Below are 20,121 nucleotides of genomic sequence, written 5' to 3' on the forward strand. Positions count from 1 at the left end.
TATAATTCAATCCTTGAAAAAGCAAGTAACTTTCCAGCTTACCCCTCATTGTTACAACCGTTTCCTAAACTGGCTTGATGTTACGGACACTACCTAACTAACTGTAAGCCTACCATCACGAATAGCTCAAAATTACCAGTTTTTTTCTTGAAAGTCCTCTCATTAATCAGAAGTGACAACATGGCCAAAGACACTCACACAAGGTAAGGCTTGTTCGTCTCTGAACCAGGACCTTCTGTGAGTGGTCCAACTCCTGGTTCTCTCCGGACTCAGTAGCATTATTATCAAAGATTTTGAGTCACTTTTGCAACCTGCAAGGGGACGCAGGGAGACGCAAAACCTAGAATGAGAATTAAGAAGCCATGCAAGGCCACTTTGCGTCGCACTGTGTGGATTGGTAAATCTGGAGTAAAGCAAGGCAGCACAAGTCGCTGCCTTGCATTACTCTACCCCAGTAACGCATTCCATGGTTGGAGCGTGGGTGTTCCCATGCATCCATTCATGGATTTTGGTGCATTCCCAGATTTACCATGAGTGGTAGACCAGGAAATGTGTCAAACAGCTATGCCTTCCCATGTAAATATTTTTATTTCGCCTCTTTTTTCCTCTTTCTACATGTGCTGCATTCTGCAGTACACATAAAAAGAGGAAAAAGCCTCAAATGACTGTTTGTGTGCAGGAAGGTGGCCCTTCCTGCACAAAAACAATCCTGCCTGCAATGCAGGCACTCTTGCACCATGATGCAAGGGTGCCTGTGTTGGAGCAAGGCAGCACAGAGTGCACCAGCGCAAGGAGAGGACAGGAATGAGCCATATAATGTTAAATATGGAGCATTTCTGCCCTCTCCCTGTCGCACAACGCAGCTCAGCAAGCTGTCTTGATGTGCTGCATTGCGAGACATTTTGATAAATTTGCCAAACTTCAAAAATCCACCTTGCACGCCTCTACCCCTTGAAGATGCTTTCCACATTAGAGCCAGATTAATTTTGGGAAGCAGACAAATGTACCATATAACCAAAATACTCCTTTCGCTGGGAGTATCTATAAACAACATCTCAAATCTCCTTCACTTAGATCTTCTTGCTGCCTTGCCAAGAACTTCAATGTGTTTTGATGCGCTACTCCTAGAGACCCTCCACCTAAACCAAAATTTCTTTTTGCACTGCTTCATCCCATTCTTTCTTGAAACACCTACTTTTTAATCAACACTACCTCTCCTCCACCTTCTAACATAAATGTACATGACACCTAGTTCTGTCAGTTGCTTTGTCTCCCAATTTGACTCTCCCTTTCCTCATCTTTGCTGAATGCCCTCTATGATTCCCAGATTAGCCACATTTATATTTGATAAAGATTTTTATCCTCAGACATAGAATCATATTTTTATAAATATTTATTTAAGGGAAAAGCTAATATATTTGTAGAGTAATGTGTTACAGTGGACTTTTAAAATTCTGATATAGACACCTTTTCTCTATGCAGGCATGTAAGACTGGGATGAAAGACCTGACCAGATCTCATGTTGTGTAGTTAGCAGTCAGAGGTACCATAAGAGGCGCTGGAGGCTGATTGCTAAGAATGACAGAATGTGAGGGCACCTGATGGAGGGGACGCATTTGTAGGTGATATATGTGTGCTGGTAACTTTATTCATGATACAGTGACTTCGCTATTCTGACTCCTGGTGAGTACGGGAAGCCTTCCCCTCCCCTTTCTAGTTTTTATTATTGACTTATAAATACGAGTGTATCCTAATGTGGTAATTTCTCACAGGAATCCCCTGGTAAACCTGGCAGTTATCTCATCTTTCCCCATCAAGGATCTTGTTATTCAGATTAACCGGCAGAGTCCTAGAGGCCGCCAATTAATACTCTCAGGGTAAGAACCAGCCCTTTTTGGCATTTCTACAAAGTTCCCATACCTATTAAGAATTGTTGTACAGTAATGCCCCCACCCCTGCTTCTATTTGGAAATTAGTCATTTCGGCTACAGCTGACACAATTATAGGACGATTGAATCTACTACACCTCCGGCTAAATCGGAGTGCCCAGTGTAAGCCATCCTCTTATTTTCCACCTCACAGCCCGTAATTATCCTATACCCTCATACTAATTATATGTCCTACTTACAGTCCCCAGAATCCCCGTGCTGAATAGACCCCGTAACACGAGAGGGTCGAAACGTCATCAACACCAAAAAGGGAGAGTCCCAGAATACTAGAAATAATCTCTAAAATGATTGATTAAAATCAAATTCCCTAAAGGACTTCCCTTACTATTCCAATAACCTATCGCTTTTCTTTATATTGTCACTGCAAACTACTTCACTGTTGGTTATGGTCACTACACTGGGGCACATGAGTCACGTTTTTGATATTATCTTCTATATAGTGTGAATACACAAGCAGATTTCTATTTTTCTATGTACTGTTATTGCAAATAAAAATACACCATTTTTGGCTGAGGTGGGCACAACAGAAGTACTGTTGTGTGTGGGCTTTTTTCTATCCTGAGATAGATTCATCACTACAATCAATGACATGATATCACTAGAATGGTACATTTATTTACTCTAACTGCATACTACCTTAGGTGCGAGAAATTACTACTTCTTGCATATTTTTCATTTTTTCGTTGGAATAAGTTCCTTGTGAACAACTGTATTTTTGCTGATCAGCTATACTCAGTTCACAGGGACATATGGGTCGATCTTGTTTTTGTTATAATTGATTGCGCAGTATCACTGCAAGAGCTTTCTTTCGAATTGCTCCAACCCATCAGTGGGTGTTGTGAATTATTTTGTGTTTATATGTTATGTTAAAGTTTTGTGCAAAATTGATGATCAAAAAGAATTGTTTTGTGTCTATATGTTATGTTAAAGTTTTGTGAAAAACTTATGCTCAAAAAGATTTTCCTTTAAAAAAAAAAAGTCTATATACACATTTCATAAAGACATGAGACTACTATGTCAGATAGGGAGGCCCCACAATATACAGAGGAATACATTGCCAAAGTAATAAGTGGGCCTTCCCTTTTTTCTACAACTAATCAGGTAGTTAGTACTAACCCTGATTAGTAATTCTGGAACGGTAAGAACGAGCTAAGAAAATGCATGTACAAACAGAGCTGCATGCTCATATGTTAACCGAATACCTAAGAGCTAACATCATACCACAAGGTCTTATAGTACGTAACGTCCCTGGTATATTCCGAGAGGACAAGAAATTCAAAGGGGGTTTCTCTCACATCTCTACGACTTGCTCTAGGCACTGGATGGTGCTTGGAATGGAGACAGCACTAGAGCATCGTAAACAGGAGCTAGTAGAGATTGAGAGTTTCGAAAAAGAACTGTTTGGTTGTGACAACGTGGAAGAATACAAACTGGCCTTCGAAAAACTCAACAAAACAATCCAAGAGTTTGATACTTTTGAATAAAAAAAGAAGGCAGACAAAGTCCAAAATATCATCAACGCCTACAGTAAAGAAAAAGCGTTCCCCTGCTTACAAGACGATTACTATTCCCAAACACAGCTAGCAAGAAAGAACGTCACCTGGGGCAGGTACAAGAACAATACTCTGTTCGGATTCTTAGATTCTTCTGCAGGGTCTGAATCTTCTGTTGATGTAGGTTAAGGTCTAAGCGGCGGCCAATGGAACCAACAACAAAATCCTTTTTTAGGCCAGGCCCAGATGGGGAGAGGAACCAATCAGAACCAGAAAAGGACTTGTAACCAATTCGCAGGAGAGCTACAAACACGCCGACTGTATTACACATGGGGACCGGGAGGTCCCTAATGGTCATGGATAAAGAAAACCTCATCATCCTGAATAATGATTTCCGTGACACAGACTGCACTATGACAACCACTCTTGAGACCGAAACACCGAACATGCGAAAACCATTCCCATTTTTAATCTTTCCTCTCACCAGAAGTGAATTATCACTCCTGAGCAGACAGAAAGAGCAGACATTTTTAAATTACAAACTGACCTCCATATATTCTTCAGAGCATTGAGGCTAAAAGTCTTTTTCAGCGATAAACAAGAGGTCTTCTCTCCTGAAAATTTCTACCCTCAGGCCCAAATCCATGTTTATCCCAGCGAATGCTTTGATGCCTACAGAGATTCTGGCTTTTGAAAAAGCTGTCCTCGAGGAAATTCACAAAATAAAAGCCAAGAAATCGTTCACCCCATATAATATCTCCTTATTAGAGCGACAATCCCTACTGAAACTAAAGAGAGAAGACTCAATCATTATAAAACCAGCCGATAAAGGCGGCGGCATTGTCATCCAAGACAGATCGGACTATGGGGCGGAAATATTGAGACAATTGTGAAATACTCAACATTATAAAGAACTTACCCAGAATCCACTAATGGAAATCAAACAACGGATACTGGAAGTAACCAGGAATGACCTTGAGGAAGGTTTCCTCTCCCAGCTGGAATTTGAATCCCAGCGCCCTGGTGTTGTACACCTTACCCAAGATCCATAAGAACCCTACGAGTCCCCCAGGAAGACCCATTTTGTCTGGATGTGGATCTATCTTGGAGCCGCTGGGCCATTATATAAACAGCTTCATTAAAGATTCTGTTCCCACTCTAGACACTTATGTACGCGACAGTACATTCATGATCAACTTGATTGAAGGAATTGAATATGATCCCCATGTAGAGATACTCATGACACTGGACATAGAATCCTTATACACAAATATTCCGCAGAGGGAAAGCATGGAAGTCATAAAGGAAATTCTGGACTCCCGTCCAGTACCGGTCTCTGTCCCTTCTGGATTTATTATTGATTTACTGGAAATTGCTCTATCTATCTATTATTTCTTCTTTAACACCACTTACTATCAACAATGCTCAGGGTCATCCATGGGGGCAATTTTCACACCTAACCTGGCTAATCTGTACGTTGGAAATTTGGAAAACAAATTTGTCACCTCCCAGACCAATCCATTTAACAGTAACATCAAATGTTGGAAACAATATATTGATGATATTTTTATGATATGGGTTGGCAACATAGACAGACTGAAAATTTTTATCACCTATCTCCATAACTGCCGTTCAGCACTCAATTTCACCTACAGTACAGACAAAGAAAGTATTCCCTTCCTGGACTTGAAAATACGCAACAAAAATAATCAATTGTAAGCCTTTACAGGAAGCCCACAGAGCGAAACACATTGTTGGAATACAACAGCTGTCACCCACGTGGCTTGAAAGATGAGACTTCCATATGGGCAGTTTTTAAGATTGAGAAGAAACTGCACAGATAAAGAAGATTTTTTTAAGGAAGCCAATATCCTAAGTGTTAGACTACGAGAAAGAGGATACCCCAAGCGGCTGATAAAAACATCAATGAAAAGAGCCTGGTTCAGAGAAATACTGAAGAGTAAACCAAAGACACTGATGAAAAGAAATATCTGTATCACCACCTTCTGCCCTCACAGTACACAGGTTGTGAAGACGATTGAGAGACACTGGCCCACACTCAACACACTCAATATATGCCAAGAGCTGCCGATGTTCTCATACAGAAAAGGGAAAAATATAAGAGATCATCTTGTGCAGTCAGATACTAGCTTTGCTAAACCCAAAACCACTATCAATGAGATTTGGTCACTACCACCCATCACCGGCCATTTTAAATGTGGTAACTGGATAGCCTGCCAATACACATCCAATACCAAACTCTTCACACATGGGAACATCACATGGACTCTACACGGCCATACTAACTGTGCTACTCTCAATGTCATCTACTGTATCTGATGCCCGTGTGACCTTATATACATAGGTCAGACAGTACAGCCAGTGAAGACACGTATCAGCCAGCACAGAAGCAGGATATGCTGTCTGGTTGAAAATGGCTTATTGGTACAACATTACAAAGATAGCCCATACTGCAGATGAAATACGCTGGCAGGTCATCAAGAAAGCAAAAACATGTGGTAACATGCGGTAACAGGTGGTAACATTTCACTGATCCTTCAATCCCTAGAGTGCATATGGATTGATAAATGTGACTCAACAAGAAAAGGCTTAAATAGTCTTGGGGAGTGGCGTAAATTCATCAACTTGAACTGATGAGGCTCCCTGATACATGACACCCTTAGGCAGGATACTCTGCTTATGACCACTCCCATCATTACTGCATGAAACCACCACAATAGAGGTCATCATCCTGAATGAGGGCACAGTCCTTTACAGAGCTCTAGGCATACACACTTTGTGATCTTATATCTGCTTGAGTAATTATGTAACCTACAGTAAGCATCCATACGGCGCGCTTCTATGAGTTCTGTATTCCATTTTTCATAATTCACATATTGAGATTCATATACATGTGACTATCACACTGATTTAAGTATGTATCATCCTTGGGCATCTTTCTCCTGCACCCGATTGGTGCCCATGAATCTAAATTGTATCCTTCTGTGCTCACACTCTAAATGTGAGATACCACACCTTGGAAGGCTGGGGACCATATGTGGTGAAATTAGCCTTGCTAGTTTTTATATTAATGGTTATACCTCGGAACCCATTCCAACATGGCCGCATCCTTTCTCTTTACTTTTTGACCATCTGTAGTGGTACCGCTCTACAATGGCGGCCACTACAACAGCTGCTATTGCGCATGCTTTTAACTGAGCAATGCACTCGCTGTGTGCACTTCCAATACCAGTATATAGTCCCGCACTATTGTAGCTTCATTTTCAACTCAGACGGATTTCTGTTTACAGGACTAAGGTAAGCCTCCCCTTCCGATAGATATTACAACGCCCGCTCTCTATCAGTCTCTCCACTAATTCTGCTCTTTTTGCAGACCCGCATCAACAGCTGCAACAGTGCGAAGAATTGGGTTTCCACTGTTGTCTCTTTATTCATGATACAGTGACATCTTTCACTTCGCTATCCTGACTCCTGGTGAGTACGGGAAGCCTTCCCCTCCCCTTTCTAGTTTTTATTATTGACTTATGAATACGAGTGTATCCTAATGTGGTCATTTCTCACAGGAATCCCTTGGTTACCCTGGCACTTACCTCATCTTCCCCCATCAAGGATCCTGTTATTCTGATTAACCCGCAGAGTCCTAGAGGCCGCCAATTAACACTTTTAGGGTAAGAACTGGCCCTTTTTGCCATTTCTATAAAGTTCCTATACCTATTAAGAATTGTTGTACAGGGGGAGGAGCCTAGCGCGCAACCAAGATGGCCGCGTAGGTGCGAGGCTCCCGAGGACCTCCGCGACCTCCTACGTTTATCCTGTCTTCATCCTGCATCGGTTGAGGGGACTGTGTGGGTGAGCCTGAGCCGAGGTGGTACCCGTTTCCCGTTCTCGAATCGGACCTCGGGTGCCGGAGTGAGCACCGATTGAAGTTTGCGGACTCCTTCGCTCCTGACCCCGGACTTGCGTTTGGGGGCGACCCGGTGGCAAAGTGAACAACAACGGCGGGCTGGGCCTGGCGAGTCGCGTACCCCGCACTTTCACTTTCACTTTCCCGCCCCCTTGCCGTCTTTGCAAGTGGGATCGCGGCGCTCCTTGTGTTGGGGTGGCCTCGCTGGGTGACCCAGCCTGCCTGCCTGCTGTGGCCCGCTCCGCCGTCCTGAGGTGACCCCCCGGAGCCCGTGGCCTTGATTGCTTGCCTTTTACTGCGTGGCTGATGAGGGGGTGAGACCCGCGACGATGGCCATGAAACAAGATGGCGATCGGTTGAAGGCCAAGTCGACCCGGCGTGGCGCCGCACATCAGGCCAACATCATGGACCGCTACACCCTCCCGAAAGGATCTCCCGGTGGACCGCACAAGTCCTCTGAGTGCCCTCCGGATGCCCCGGATTTGCCCACAGAGTTGACTCTGCAAGACGCCATGGGCGCCATTGCTGAGATGAAGGCCTCGGTGGGCCAGCGGTTTGACACCTTAGCCCATAAAATCGACGCGGTCCTAGTGGATGTCAACCTGGTGAGGGCTGATCTCTCCAAGACCAACGACCGGGTCGATTCTTTGGCCCACACCGCGTCGGGCCTCACGACTGAGGTGGCGGCCCTCCAAACGGAGGTGCACCGACTTCGTCAGGCGAGTGTGCTTATGGATCGGCGCCTGGAAGATTCCGAGAGTCGGGCCCGGAGGAATAACATCCGCATCATCGGAGTACCCGAGGGACGGGAGGAAGCGGCGGCGGATCTTTTTGTAGAGGACCTGATCGTTACTCATCTCCAGCCTCGGGGACTGAGTAAATTCTTTGCCGTGGAGAGGGCCCACAGAGTTCCCGGGGGAAGGCCGAAGGTCGGAGCCCCTCCGCGGCCCCTCATTGCCCAGATTTTTAACTTTCGGGACAGGGACGCGATCTTGCAAGCCTCCAGACTGCAAGGGCCGATTAAGCTGGAAAATATGGAGGTGAACTTTTATCCCGATTTCACTCAAGCGGTCCAGAAACAGAGACTGAGTTTCCTGGGTGTTAAGCGCCGGCTCCGGGACATGAACTTAAAATACGCCATGCTCTTCCCGGCCAAGCTGCGGGTAGAGGTGGATGGTCGCACGCACTTTTTTGATCGTCCCGAAGCGGCCGGGGACTGGCTGGACACTCTGTCTGGGGGTAGTGCTCGAGATGGTGGGGGGGGGGCGGCGGGAGGAGACGGCCCACTGGATCGGGACTGAGGGTTTGATATTGGACCTCACTCTGGACGACTATGATGCCACTTTCGACCAAAGCTTCTGTCTTTGTTCTTTCCCCTCCCTTGGAGGTTGTGTGGGGTCTAGAAGGGGTACTCTTTCCTCCTCTAGGGGGTCTAGCTAGTTTCACTGTATAGGGGCGACAGGCACACTGCAAGTTGGGGGGGCTGTCTGGGCTCATGCAGGGGTGCAGGGAGGGGGGAGTTTTGTTGGGGTGGGTGGGTTGGGGTGGGGTGTTGTTCGTTTCTACCACAAGGCAAAAGCATTGTTGTATCATTTCTAAAGTGCTCTCTGGGGGACGAGTGATGGCTTCTGTTTATGATGGGGGGTAGGGGACTGACTTTGTTGTCCTGGAATGTTAATGGATTGGGGGACAGGATAAAACGAGGTGTGGTCCTGCAGTTCTTGAAGCGAATTTCGCCCGATATAGTTTTTCTGCAGGAGACACACCTCATTGTCAACTCCTTTTGTGCCATGAATAGACGGGGCTACCGCCTTGTGGCCCATTCGGGCTTCACGTCTGGTTCAAGGGGTGTGGGCATTATGGTTAAGAACTCGCTCCCGTTGGAGATTGATGAGGTGCACCATGACGACAGGGGACGTTACACGGTTTTGGTGGGTAGAATGGAGGGCAGAGTGGTCGTTTTTGTGTCTGTCTATGTCCCGCCGGGGCTGCAGACGACCACCTTTGCGGATCTGGGGCGCCTCCTCCTTGGCCTTCCGGAGGGAATTCTAGTGGTGGGGGGGGATTTTAATGCTGTGGTTTCCGGAACTGTGGATCGTCACCCCCCTAAGGATCTCCCCCGTGCCCAGGCATGGTTGGCTGGCCTCTTGGATACCTTGGGGCTTGTGGATTGTTGGCGTTTGAAACATCCCACGCAGCTGCAGTACACCTTCCATTCAGGGGCTCATGGTAGTCTCTCACGGCTAGATTATGTCCTGGTTCCGGCGGCGCACGTTGGGAGGATAGGGGAGGTGCGCCATTTGGCACGGGGTATCTCGGACCACTCTCCACTCTTGTTGCACTTTGATATTCTTCCGAGGGGAGAGGGTAGGGTGGTCCCGATTAATCCCTGGTACCTGCGTGACCCCACCATTCGCGCAGAGCTGGTTAAATCCCTTAAGCGCTACTTTGACGAGAATGTGGGGTCTGTGTCATCGGCGATCTCATTGTGGGAGGCGTTCAAGACGGTACTCAGGGGAGAGGCCTTGTCCCTTATTTCCCATTCCCGGAGGCGCGAGCGGGAGGGGGTGACTCGTGTTGAAGCGGAGATAACCGAGTTGGAGGGTGATCTAGAATGTGGGGTGACGGATGACAAATTACATGTTCTCCGACTCAAGCAATCGGCTTATAAGGCCCTCGTCACGGAGGCGGCCAGGGGCCTCAGTAGAGAGCAACAGGGGAGACTGTATGATGTGGGTGATAAGGCTGGTAAATTGATTGCATGGTTGGACAAAAAGGAGAGAGCGAGTCGAGTTGTCCCGTTGATTGAGAAACAGAATGGTGTGTGTGTCACTGAACCAGAAGAAATTGTCTCCTGCTTTGCAGACTATTTCCGTGGGGTGTATTCCCCGGTGTCCTCCCGCTCTGAAGAGGATTCCCACGCCCTGCTCAGGGATATCGCGCTGCCTTCCCTTTCGGAGGAGGACAGAGTGTCGTTGGACGCTGCTCCAACTTCCGAAGAAATTGCCCTCGCCATACGATCGGTCGCTTCCGGCAAGGCCACGGGCCCGAATGGTCTTCCCATCGAGTTGTATAAATTGCGACCGGATACGCTGGCACCACATCTCCGTGCTATGTTCCTCGCGGCCCACTCGGCGGGTTCCCTCCCGCTAGACCAGCGTCTAGCTACTATCGTGGTTATCCATAAGGAGGGGAGGCCGCGGGACCGGGTCACATCCTATCGGCCTATTTCGTTATTGAATGCAGAGCCCAAAATCCTCGCCAAGGTGTTGGCCAATCGGCTGGTCGGCGTAGTGTGTGACTTGATTCACCAGGATCAGTCCGGCTTCATCCCTCATCGCAATACAGCGCTTAACCTGCGGCGTTTGCATGGGGTGCTCGCACGTGTCCCGTTCATACGAGAGCCGGCCATTTTGGCGTCCTTGGACGCCACTATGGCGTTTGACACGCTTGAATGGCCTTATATTTGGGCGACGCTCGCGAAGTTTGGGTTTGGCCCAGGATTCATCAGTTGGGTAAAATTGTTGTACTCTGGCCCGCTGGCGCAGGTCGTGGTGAACGGTAGAGTGTCGGCTTCGTTCGAGCTGGGCAGGGGTACGCGGCAGGGCTGCCCATTATCGCCGCTCCTTTTCGCGCTCGCTTTGGAGCCCCTGGCGGAGTGGCTGCGGTGGGAACCTTCTATTCGTGGTCTCCGCTGGACCCCCGAGTATGAGGACCGCGTATCTCTATACGCTGACGATATTCTCCTGTACCTGGCTTCCCCACGTAAATCACTGATAGTGCTGGTTGATGTATTGCATTCATTTGGTCTTAACTCCGGCCTTGTCATCAACTGGGCTAAATCGTGCGTCTATGTTCTCTCTGGGGAGGACCCTATCCTTCCGCGGGGCTGTCCTATCCAGATCGCCCCGCGGGGATTCCGGTACCTGGGTGTCTTCATTACCCTGGACGCGGAGGCCCGATATAGTCAGAACTTGCTTCCCCCCCTCCAGCGCCTGAAGGAGGATGTTGCGCGTTGGAGGCGCTTGCCGCTCTCGCCGCTCGGCCGGGTGGCATTGTTTAAGATGATGTCGCTGCCGCGTTTCCTGTACGCTCTGCAGAACACAATGGACGTCGTCCCGGCGCGCTACTTTGGCGAGGTGGAGAGTTTACAGCGCCGACTGTTCTGGGAGGGTAGACCGCGTATCGCCCTGGCGAAGCTGACGCTCCCGTGGTATGACGGGGGGATCGCCCTCCCGGATATCAAACGGTATTATTGGGCCTCCCAGCTGGCTGCGATTAATCACGGCCTGTACGGGCCCGCTCTAAACCCGGCCTTTGAAATGGATAAGATTTTACTGCCGGGTGGTGATTATAACCGAGCGCTGTACTCCGGCTCGCTTGACGCACGTCTGACGGGCCCCACGCGTGTCATGGTACGAGTGTGGCACGCGGCTAATGTGGCGATGGGGTGGAAAGGTCGTTTGACCCGGGCGTCGCCACTATACGCATCTGAGCAGTTGGGCTCCCTGTAGACCTCGAAGGGCTTTGAAAAGTGGGACGTGATAGGCATCAGCAGGGTGGGTGATCTCTGGACTAGGGGGGGGATTCAAAACGTTCGAGATGCTACGGACAGAATTCCAGTTGCAGGACAGGGAGTACTTTCGGTATATGCAGATCCATCATGCGCTATGCTCCGTATTCCCGGACGTTGCCTCCATCCCGGAGTATTCCCCTCTGGAGGATAGAGTGCTAGATGGACATGTACCGGACAGCACGATTTCATTGATCTATAAAAAACTTATCAATGACCGCTCGGGACTGCTGACTAACCTTCGTGAGGCATGGGTGGCCGATGGATTGGAGCTGGATGACGAGGACTGGGTATCGGCGGTGGCCTCCCCGAAAGAGGTGGCCATGCCGGCCCGCCTTCGCTTCGTCCAGCTCAAGGTACTCCATAGGGTCTATGTCACGGGGCAAGGCTACTGCGTATGGGATATGCTGTAGACGGGTTGTGTAAGCGTGGGTGTGGTTCTTTGGGGACCTTTTTCCATATTTTGTGGGAGTGCCCGGAGGTGGAGCGATTCTGGCGTGGTGTGCATGAGGTCCTGCGGGTGGTTACGCGTGTGTCGCTGCTGCCCGAAGCGAGGAGATGCCTGTTGAATGTGTGGGAGCCAACCGACTACTCGGTGCCGCAGACGCGGTGGGTGACTCTGGGATATATGGTGGCCAAACGCGACATTGCTCAACTGTGGGGTTCCCAGAGTTCGCCGACTGTCTCGGCATGGAAGGATAACATGGATTGGTGCATGTTTCGGGAAAAGGTGGTCTATGTTGCGAGAGGTAAGCCTGGGACATGGGTGAACGTATGGGGCCCCTGGAACGCCTACCGCGGGGGAATCTGTACCCCACCGTTATTGCCCGATCCGTCACCGGCCCCATCCCCTTAGCCAGTTTATCTCCCCGGTCCCGGACACTGAGTCCACCTAATCCCAGTCTTGACCTTTTTCCCCCCCTTGCTTCTCCTATGGATTGGTAGGGTCCCTCCCGCTAGGGGAGCACATGCTGCTGTTTCCGATTGTGGGTTGCCTTGTGGATTTGTTCTTTTGTTGTTATTTATATTAAAATGAAACCGTTATGAGTGCCCGGATGGTGTGGCTACCACCGCTTCTAACTCCTGTGCATTTCCCTTTGCCGCGGCATGCGCGCTATTGTTCGTATCACATGCTCCTCTTGCTTGCTAGCGGCCGGCCTGAAGGTTGTAGGCCCATCTCTGTATATTTTTGAATTTTGTAATAAACGGTTCAAAAAAAAAAAAAAAAAAGAATTGTTGTACATTAATGCGCCCACCCCTGTTCCATTAGGAAATTAGCCATTTAGGCTACAACTGACGCTATTATAGGACGATTGAATCTACTACACCTCCGGCTGAATCTGAGCGCCCAGGGTAAGCCTGCCTCTTAATTTCCACATCACAGCCCTTAATTATCCTATACCCTCATACTAATTAAATGTCCTACTTCCAGTCCCCAGAATCACTGTCCTGAAAATGACCCCGTAACACGAGAGGGTTGAAACGTCGTCGACACCAAAAAAGGGAGAGTCCCAGAATACTAGAAATAATCTCTAGAATTATGGATTCAAATCAGATTCCCTAAAGGACTTCCCTTATTATTCCAATAACCAAACGCTGTTCCTTTGATGGTGACTGCAAACTACTTCACTGTTGGTTATGGTCACTACACTGGGACACATGAGTCACGTTTTTGATATTATCTTGTATATAGTGTGAATACACAGGGAGAAGTCTATTTTTCTAACTACTGTTATTGCAAATAAAATACGCCCAATTTCGGCTGAGGTGGGGACAACAGAAATACTGGTGTGTCTGGGCTTTTTTCTATCCTGAGATAGATTCATCACCACAATCAATAAATTGATATTGCTAGAATGGTATATTTATTTACTCTAACTGCGTACTAACTTAGGTGCAAGAAATGAATACTTCTTGCATATTTTTCATTTTTTCGTTGTAATGAGTTCCTTGTGAACAACTGTATTTTTGCTGATCTGGTACCTGCCTGGAGGCACGCCTGTGTGGGTGTGTGTATCTGTTTTTGTAGTGAAAACTTTTGAGTGAATTCTGGAGTTAGCCCATGAGGAAATCGATGAAAGGTCGGGCATGCGGGCAGCCCTGGGTATCAGGCCACTTACTTGCTGAATCAAAGGTGAATGTTGGAGAGATTATGCCAGAAGAGCCCTAAACTGTCCATTGTAAGATAAAGAGATAGGACCCTTCGACCACATAGACTGCACAGGTAAGCATTAGGTTGGTTCTAATCTACAGGAAGGGAGATTTTTGCGCAAGTCCTCTTTCCCCAACCTGTCTCGGCAACAATGAAAAGAGCTGTAAAGAGGATAAAGGCTGAAGAGAACCTGAATTCATCATGTTCCATGTCAAGATGTAAGAAGGAGAATAACGTCAGGTCACTTCTAGTGCTGCCAAACACTGGATTACGAGCTCTATCCACAATTAACACACAGCCAAGTACAGACGTATTTTCTTCCCTCCATAGAGTCGACGCCTGCCTGGATACTGACCACCTGACCCAATATTACCTTACTGGCTACTGTTTTGCATTCCTAGGAGGAGATGAGAGTAAACACCCTTGAGGCCAGCTTGGAAGTTAGGATGTTGCTCTGCCCAGGTGGGAACTAAACATCATGGTGATGTAGAACCTTATCTATAGGATTATTAAGAGCAAGAAAAGTATGAGTGGATGGGATAAATACCTCGCATACGTGTTATACTTTTGTCTGCATGACAATCTCATAGTTATGGCATGGTTACTGTCTTTGATTATTAATCACCACCAAAAAGAAAATCTTTGTGCAACCCTTCCGTATGAAGGAGGTAAGTAGATTAAGAAACACACCGAAAACGACATCCCACGATCAAGGTGCATGTCAACAGTTTATCCATAGATATGTTACCTGAGCCATGCAGAATAGGTAGAAACCTTATTCATCTTTTACCACAGATTTTAAAGTAATACTTTAAGATGTATTAATTATAAAAGAAACTTAATCAAACGAGTTTACTTAAAAGATTGCATCAATAATTGTTAAAACACATTTTTACAAAAACTGCATATTTCTTGTACTGTACAATTAATTAATCTTACCTCATCATAATTGCTTGTGATGTATTTGTAGAGCTCCAGCATTGCTGTGTCTTCTTTAAATTCATTTTCATGTTTCTGAAACAAGGCATTGTAGTAAATAACACTTACTGTGAGGCAGATCTGTGCAGAATTAATTATAACACTGCACATAATTTGTGTTCCAGTAATCTCATGCAACCGAACCAAAAACTGTAAGACTGATTTAATTGGACAAAATTATTGCACACTTAATTTTCACTATGTGAAGCAGTAGTCTTGAGGTGCAGTTAGTCAGATACATTTCAAGCAGCCCTATATTTAAAAGCAACCACAGACATGGTGGTCTGATGATCACAGCATGCCAACATGCCTGTGACTCTAAGCAAGTTGTGACCCTTCACAATTGCTTTTATGATTTATACTTTTAAATCGAATAAAGCTTGTTTGAATTTGTCTAGTCAATTGTAATAGGTTTCATTTTGTGACCTATCGCATACATATCAATGAGGTAGGTCGAATTGCGACCCATTATGATTCAGTATTTTGTGAACCAACCTATTAAAACATACATTGGTTTGCAAAATATCAATACAATCAGTAGAAGGCAGCGCATATATTGTAACCACGTCTACCGAATAATAAACAAAATGCGAATTGTTATTGTTCACAATTTACGATTTCTTATTTGGAATATTAGTACCTGGAACCCTTAGCTGCTTATCCGGTACCTGGGCCCTGGCATTCAGAAACATCTACTGCTGGAGAATTTTTAGAAGTTCTCTAGCTGCCCAATGTTGCAGTAGCCATGGTTATTTCTCATATGCACATATGGAACACTTAGCCGTCAACACTCAGTGCCAGGTAACACACGTTACCAAAACTCTACCCACCTTTGATTCCTGATTCAGGAATGCTTCTAACTCCATAGAAGTGAGAGAAGGAAAGCTCTGGATGCCGCTGTAGTACTCTTTCACCTCACGCTTGTAGCGGGCCATGTCTTTGGCGTACAGAAGCTTATTTGTTGGTGATTCCTTAAGAAAAAACAATTATTGTGAAATATAATCCTCAATTTATGATGTATTTTATTGTTATGTTTCCTGAATTATGCATCCTTTATTCTCTCTATTTTACAAAGGAAAAGTATTGTTTGAAGCATACAGTATCAAAGTACATTTCTAGCCGTATGTTGGCTGATTTCACTGTTTGGTTTAGATACTTCATGGAGAAAGTGGTAAGAACTTCCTGTACTCTGGTATATAATCTGCAAGGTCTATGACGTGCTACATGACCTCTTTGTCATCTCCTCAGATTTCCACTATGATACAATAATGAAACTAAGTCATAGTGGGGACTCTTGGAGACAACAAAGGGTACTTCGCCTCCTTACCTCTTAGAGACCTTGAAATAGTGAGTTGTAACACTAAGGGCCCTATTACATCTTTTGGTGAAGCGGTGGCGCGGCGGCGCGGCGTTGCAAACTGGCATGCAACCACTCTGTCGAAGGTCGCCGCCAGCTGCCCGTCATATTCCGACTTTTCAGAAGCCTGGCGGGCAACCGACGTGGCAGTCCCATGGCAGTGCCTCTTTTAAATCCTGCGGTGCCTTTAAAAAAGGCACCGCAATGGGACCGCACTACAAGGTTCCTGCATGGCATGCACTTAAAAGTCCATACCATGCAGGAACCTACGTGCATGCACACAGGGGGGGTCATGTTAAGCCCCACTGTGTGCATCCACATGCAGTTGAGGCACATGGGGGCCCTGTAGGCCCCCCTTTGTGTCCTTTCCTCCAAGGTTTACATGGAGAATAAACTCCATGTAAACCCAGGAGGAGAGGAAACTCGTAATATGCGTTGCTGGACTGCGGCGGTCCTGCCAACCATATTGCGACCTCTGACCGCCACTCCAATGCCAGGGAACGGCGGTTCCCTGGCAGAGCCAGCAGTGCAAGGGCGGTCCGACCGCCGACTCCTAATGGGGCAGTCGGACCACCGGTGCAGGGGTGGCTGGATCTGCCACCGCCGTGCCACCATGAGTCTTGCGGTCCTCAGACTGCCAGACTCATAGTAGGACCCTGGGAGTCCGGACTCCCTTTTTCAGCAACATTGCTCTACAGGTTCTTGATCCTACACTTGCTGTCCCTCTTGCTCAATTGTTTCCAAATATCCAGGCATTCAAAGCAAGAGGGTATTGCCTAGTTTTAGTATTTGAATGGCGCTTATGATAATTACATCTGTCTTACGCTCAGATTCCTTCAATCCCTCTGAAATCTATTGTCAGCTCAGTGCTTCAGGATGGCTTACTACAGTGATTGTTGAGAGTGAGTCAGTGGAGTGTGTATCTATGGAAGATGTCTGCAGACAGGGTAGAGCCTGGCACTTCCATGGGTGTGCTTACAATGAGAGCATTCCTGTAAAGGAAACACTAGGGCCACTGCAAACCCCAGTAGGCATCTGAAGTTTAAGAGCTGGGTGCTAGGGCCATTCTGATGTGCCGGCTCATGTTCCAACAGTGCAGCTTGGCCTGACTACTCTGTTGCTAGGGTAGGCCCAAACCAATCATCAACCCGCATCACTGGTTGTCCTCAGACCTGGCAGTTCACACCGCTTGATAAGGAATCTTGGTAGCCTAGCGATGTACTTGTTTCCCTGGGGACAAAGAAAGTGTTACCTTCCTCAATATAGTCACTCAATGACTCCACACTGAACAGCCCATTACCATATACTTTCTGCCTCCAGGTTTGTGGAGGGCCTGGTACGTTTGCAGGAGAAAAACAAGAAGAGTACCTTGGAGGGTTGGGTGCAATAAGAAGCCAGGTACAGAGGGAATACTACAGTATCCACTATATCTGCCCTATGTATGTATAGAGGCCTGTGGGACCTGAAGTGAGTATGAGACTTGTCATTGGACTGTTTGTGCTGTGCAGACCAGTTCTGAGTTTTCAAGTTCGGCTTTATGACCTTTCATGCCCACCACAACAGTAGAACTCATGCAAAAAAATGACTTTGGCTCAAAATGCATGAGTGTCTGTTCTGAGATAGGTGGCGGAGGTGCAGTTCATTGATTGCTAAAATCTAGGTGGAGGAAGTAGGTATATATGTTTGGATCCCTTGGGAAACTGCACAAGATATTCCACATTGCTTTCACTCAGCCAAGGGGAGTCCATCTCATAAAGTCCACTTTCTGTAATGGAGGAAAAGGGCTGTCCTGGCGGGGCATCACTCCTTCTCCTCCTAGCTGAAGGTGGCACATGAAGGAAATCAAGAGCTATGTGCTGTCACTGTTCTAGCAAATTCATTAGCGTGTAGTCAGCTGCCTCTCCATAACTGTGCGTGTCCCTTCTGTGAATCATAGTGCATGTATATTTGATTGTGTGTGCACAAGGCTTGCAAGCTCAAATGCAAACATTAGTGAACCTAGCAAACTGTATTCAGTTTTTGTGAAATGACTACATTCTGTACTTTGCACAGACCAATATTACAGAGAGTGCATATATGCACATGTACAACCAAGGGATAGAGGCAAATACTATACCTTTCCAAGCATCTGGTCACTGAGTGAAAAGGAGTCGATGAAAGCTTGCGCAATCACTGACAGGCAACCGTCTATATGGGGAGTCTTCTTAATGTCAAAGACAAACTGGGGGTTCTTCAGAATATTCACCCAGAAACGAAGAGGAAGGCTGGTTATGGAAAAAGAAACACTCATGTCAAGGTGGTGGCCGAAGGTGACTGGAGTTTTGCTGCAGAACGTTCTTGAGTTAAAGAGCACCTTATTAAGATCATCTATGTTTTCCCTGAAGTTTTCTTTTTAAGTCTTTTTATTATAGTAATTATAATCAAGGCACAGGTTAATCAGACAGTACATATAATTATTATATCCAGACGTCCACACTTTTATGACAATTTGCATATTGATAGTCCACTCATCATAGCCAACGACCATATTCCAACCATTAAATTCGCGTCTCCCCGCCATTTTTGTCATCCGATTCCTCCACCGCCCGCACCCTAGGTCACAGATGTAAGCCCTGAATTTATTCCATGCCCCCCAAACCCTGCCCCACTTTTGAGGACAGCCTCGATTGACACTGCCTTCTCGGCCACCATAGCTGCGTCCATATCTTTGCACCGTGCTGCAAGTGTTGGTGACTCTTCCGCCCCCCATTTTTGTGCGATGTTACGCTTTGCGACTCCCATCCCCAGTGTGGCCCAAACCTGTGCTGGGCGAGTAAGATCATTCGGTTCCCACACATTTAGCAAGCATCTTTTGGGTTCTGGCACTAGAGACACCTCCGACGCTTGCGATATAGTCCTCATCACCTTTACCCAGTACACCATGATCCTCAGACACTGCCACACAGTATGGTAGAATGTACCCTCCTCCCCACATCGCCTCAGGCAGTATGGGTGTGATGTTGTCCCTATTTTGTGAAGTTTGAGTCTCGTATAGTAGGCTCTATGTAGAATTTTGAGCTGTGGGGAAGCCAACGCCTCCTGCCATTCGGAATCTTCAAATTCGCCTACATCCTGGGACCATTTTTCCCTGAGTGCCACATGTGGGTCAGGTAAATTATTGACTAATTTTCGGTAGGTGAGGGAAGTGGCCTGCTTATGCATGCAGTCCGTTAGCAGTCTGTCCTCCAGGGGGGTGGCCTCTGGAACCTCAGTACCGGATGGTATGGCCGCCTGCAGCACATGTTTTATCTCCATATATCTAAATTTTTCAGAGGGCGCTAGTTCGTACTGTGTTTGAAGACGTTCGAATGTAATGAACTCCCCTTTGTGCCACATATCACCCACCGCGGATATACCAATTGCATCCCGCCGAGCAAATCCCTTCTAGTTCCTCAGAACACCCAATCGTTGTGTATCCCATAGAGGAGTGAGTTGGGTTATAACTCCCCTCCATCCTAATTTAGTATGTGCCTCGTGCCATATGTTGACCGTCTGCTTTGTGGGTCCGAGAATAGCTGGGGCTCGCCTCTTATTGTAAAGTGCAGACATCATGCCCTCTACCCCCAGTCCCTGCCTGTCCGCCCTGAGTGCGGGGTCCGTCTGATTGACGACCTTCAGCTGGGGCACCCAGTAGTATAATTGTATATTTGGGAGT

General features: G+C 47.0%; 1 protein-coding gene across 1 annotated transcript in view; it reads right to left on the reverse strand.

Annotated features, from left to right (window-relative positions):
- Positions 1-20,121, reverse strand: part of PLXNC1 (plexin C1) — a 464,687-nt gene that overhangs the window by 11,585 nt on the left and 432,981 nt on the right. Inside the window, exons 28-30 of the mRNA XM_085653399.1 lie at positions 18,544-18,691; positions 15,901-16,041; positions 15,032-15,106 (exon numbers count right to left, since the gene is read on the reverse strand). Of these exons, the coding sequence (XP_085509525.1) occupies positions 15,032-15,106; positions 15,901-16,041; positions 18,544-18,691 (364 nt within the window). The remainder of the gene's footprint in view (positions 1-15,031; positions 15,107-15,900; positions 16,042-18,543; positions 18,692-20,121) is intronic.

This window comes from Triturus cristatus, chromosome 4_1, assembly GCF_964204655.1.
Source record: "Triturus cristatus chromosome 4_1, aTriCri1.1, whole genome shotgun sequence".
Classification (NCBI taxonomy): Eukaryota; Metazoa; Chordata; class Amphibia; order Caudata; family Salamandridae; genus Triturus; species Triturus cristatus.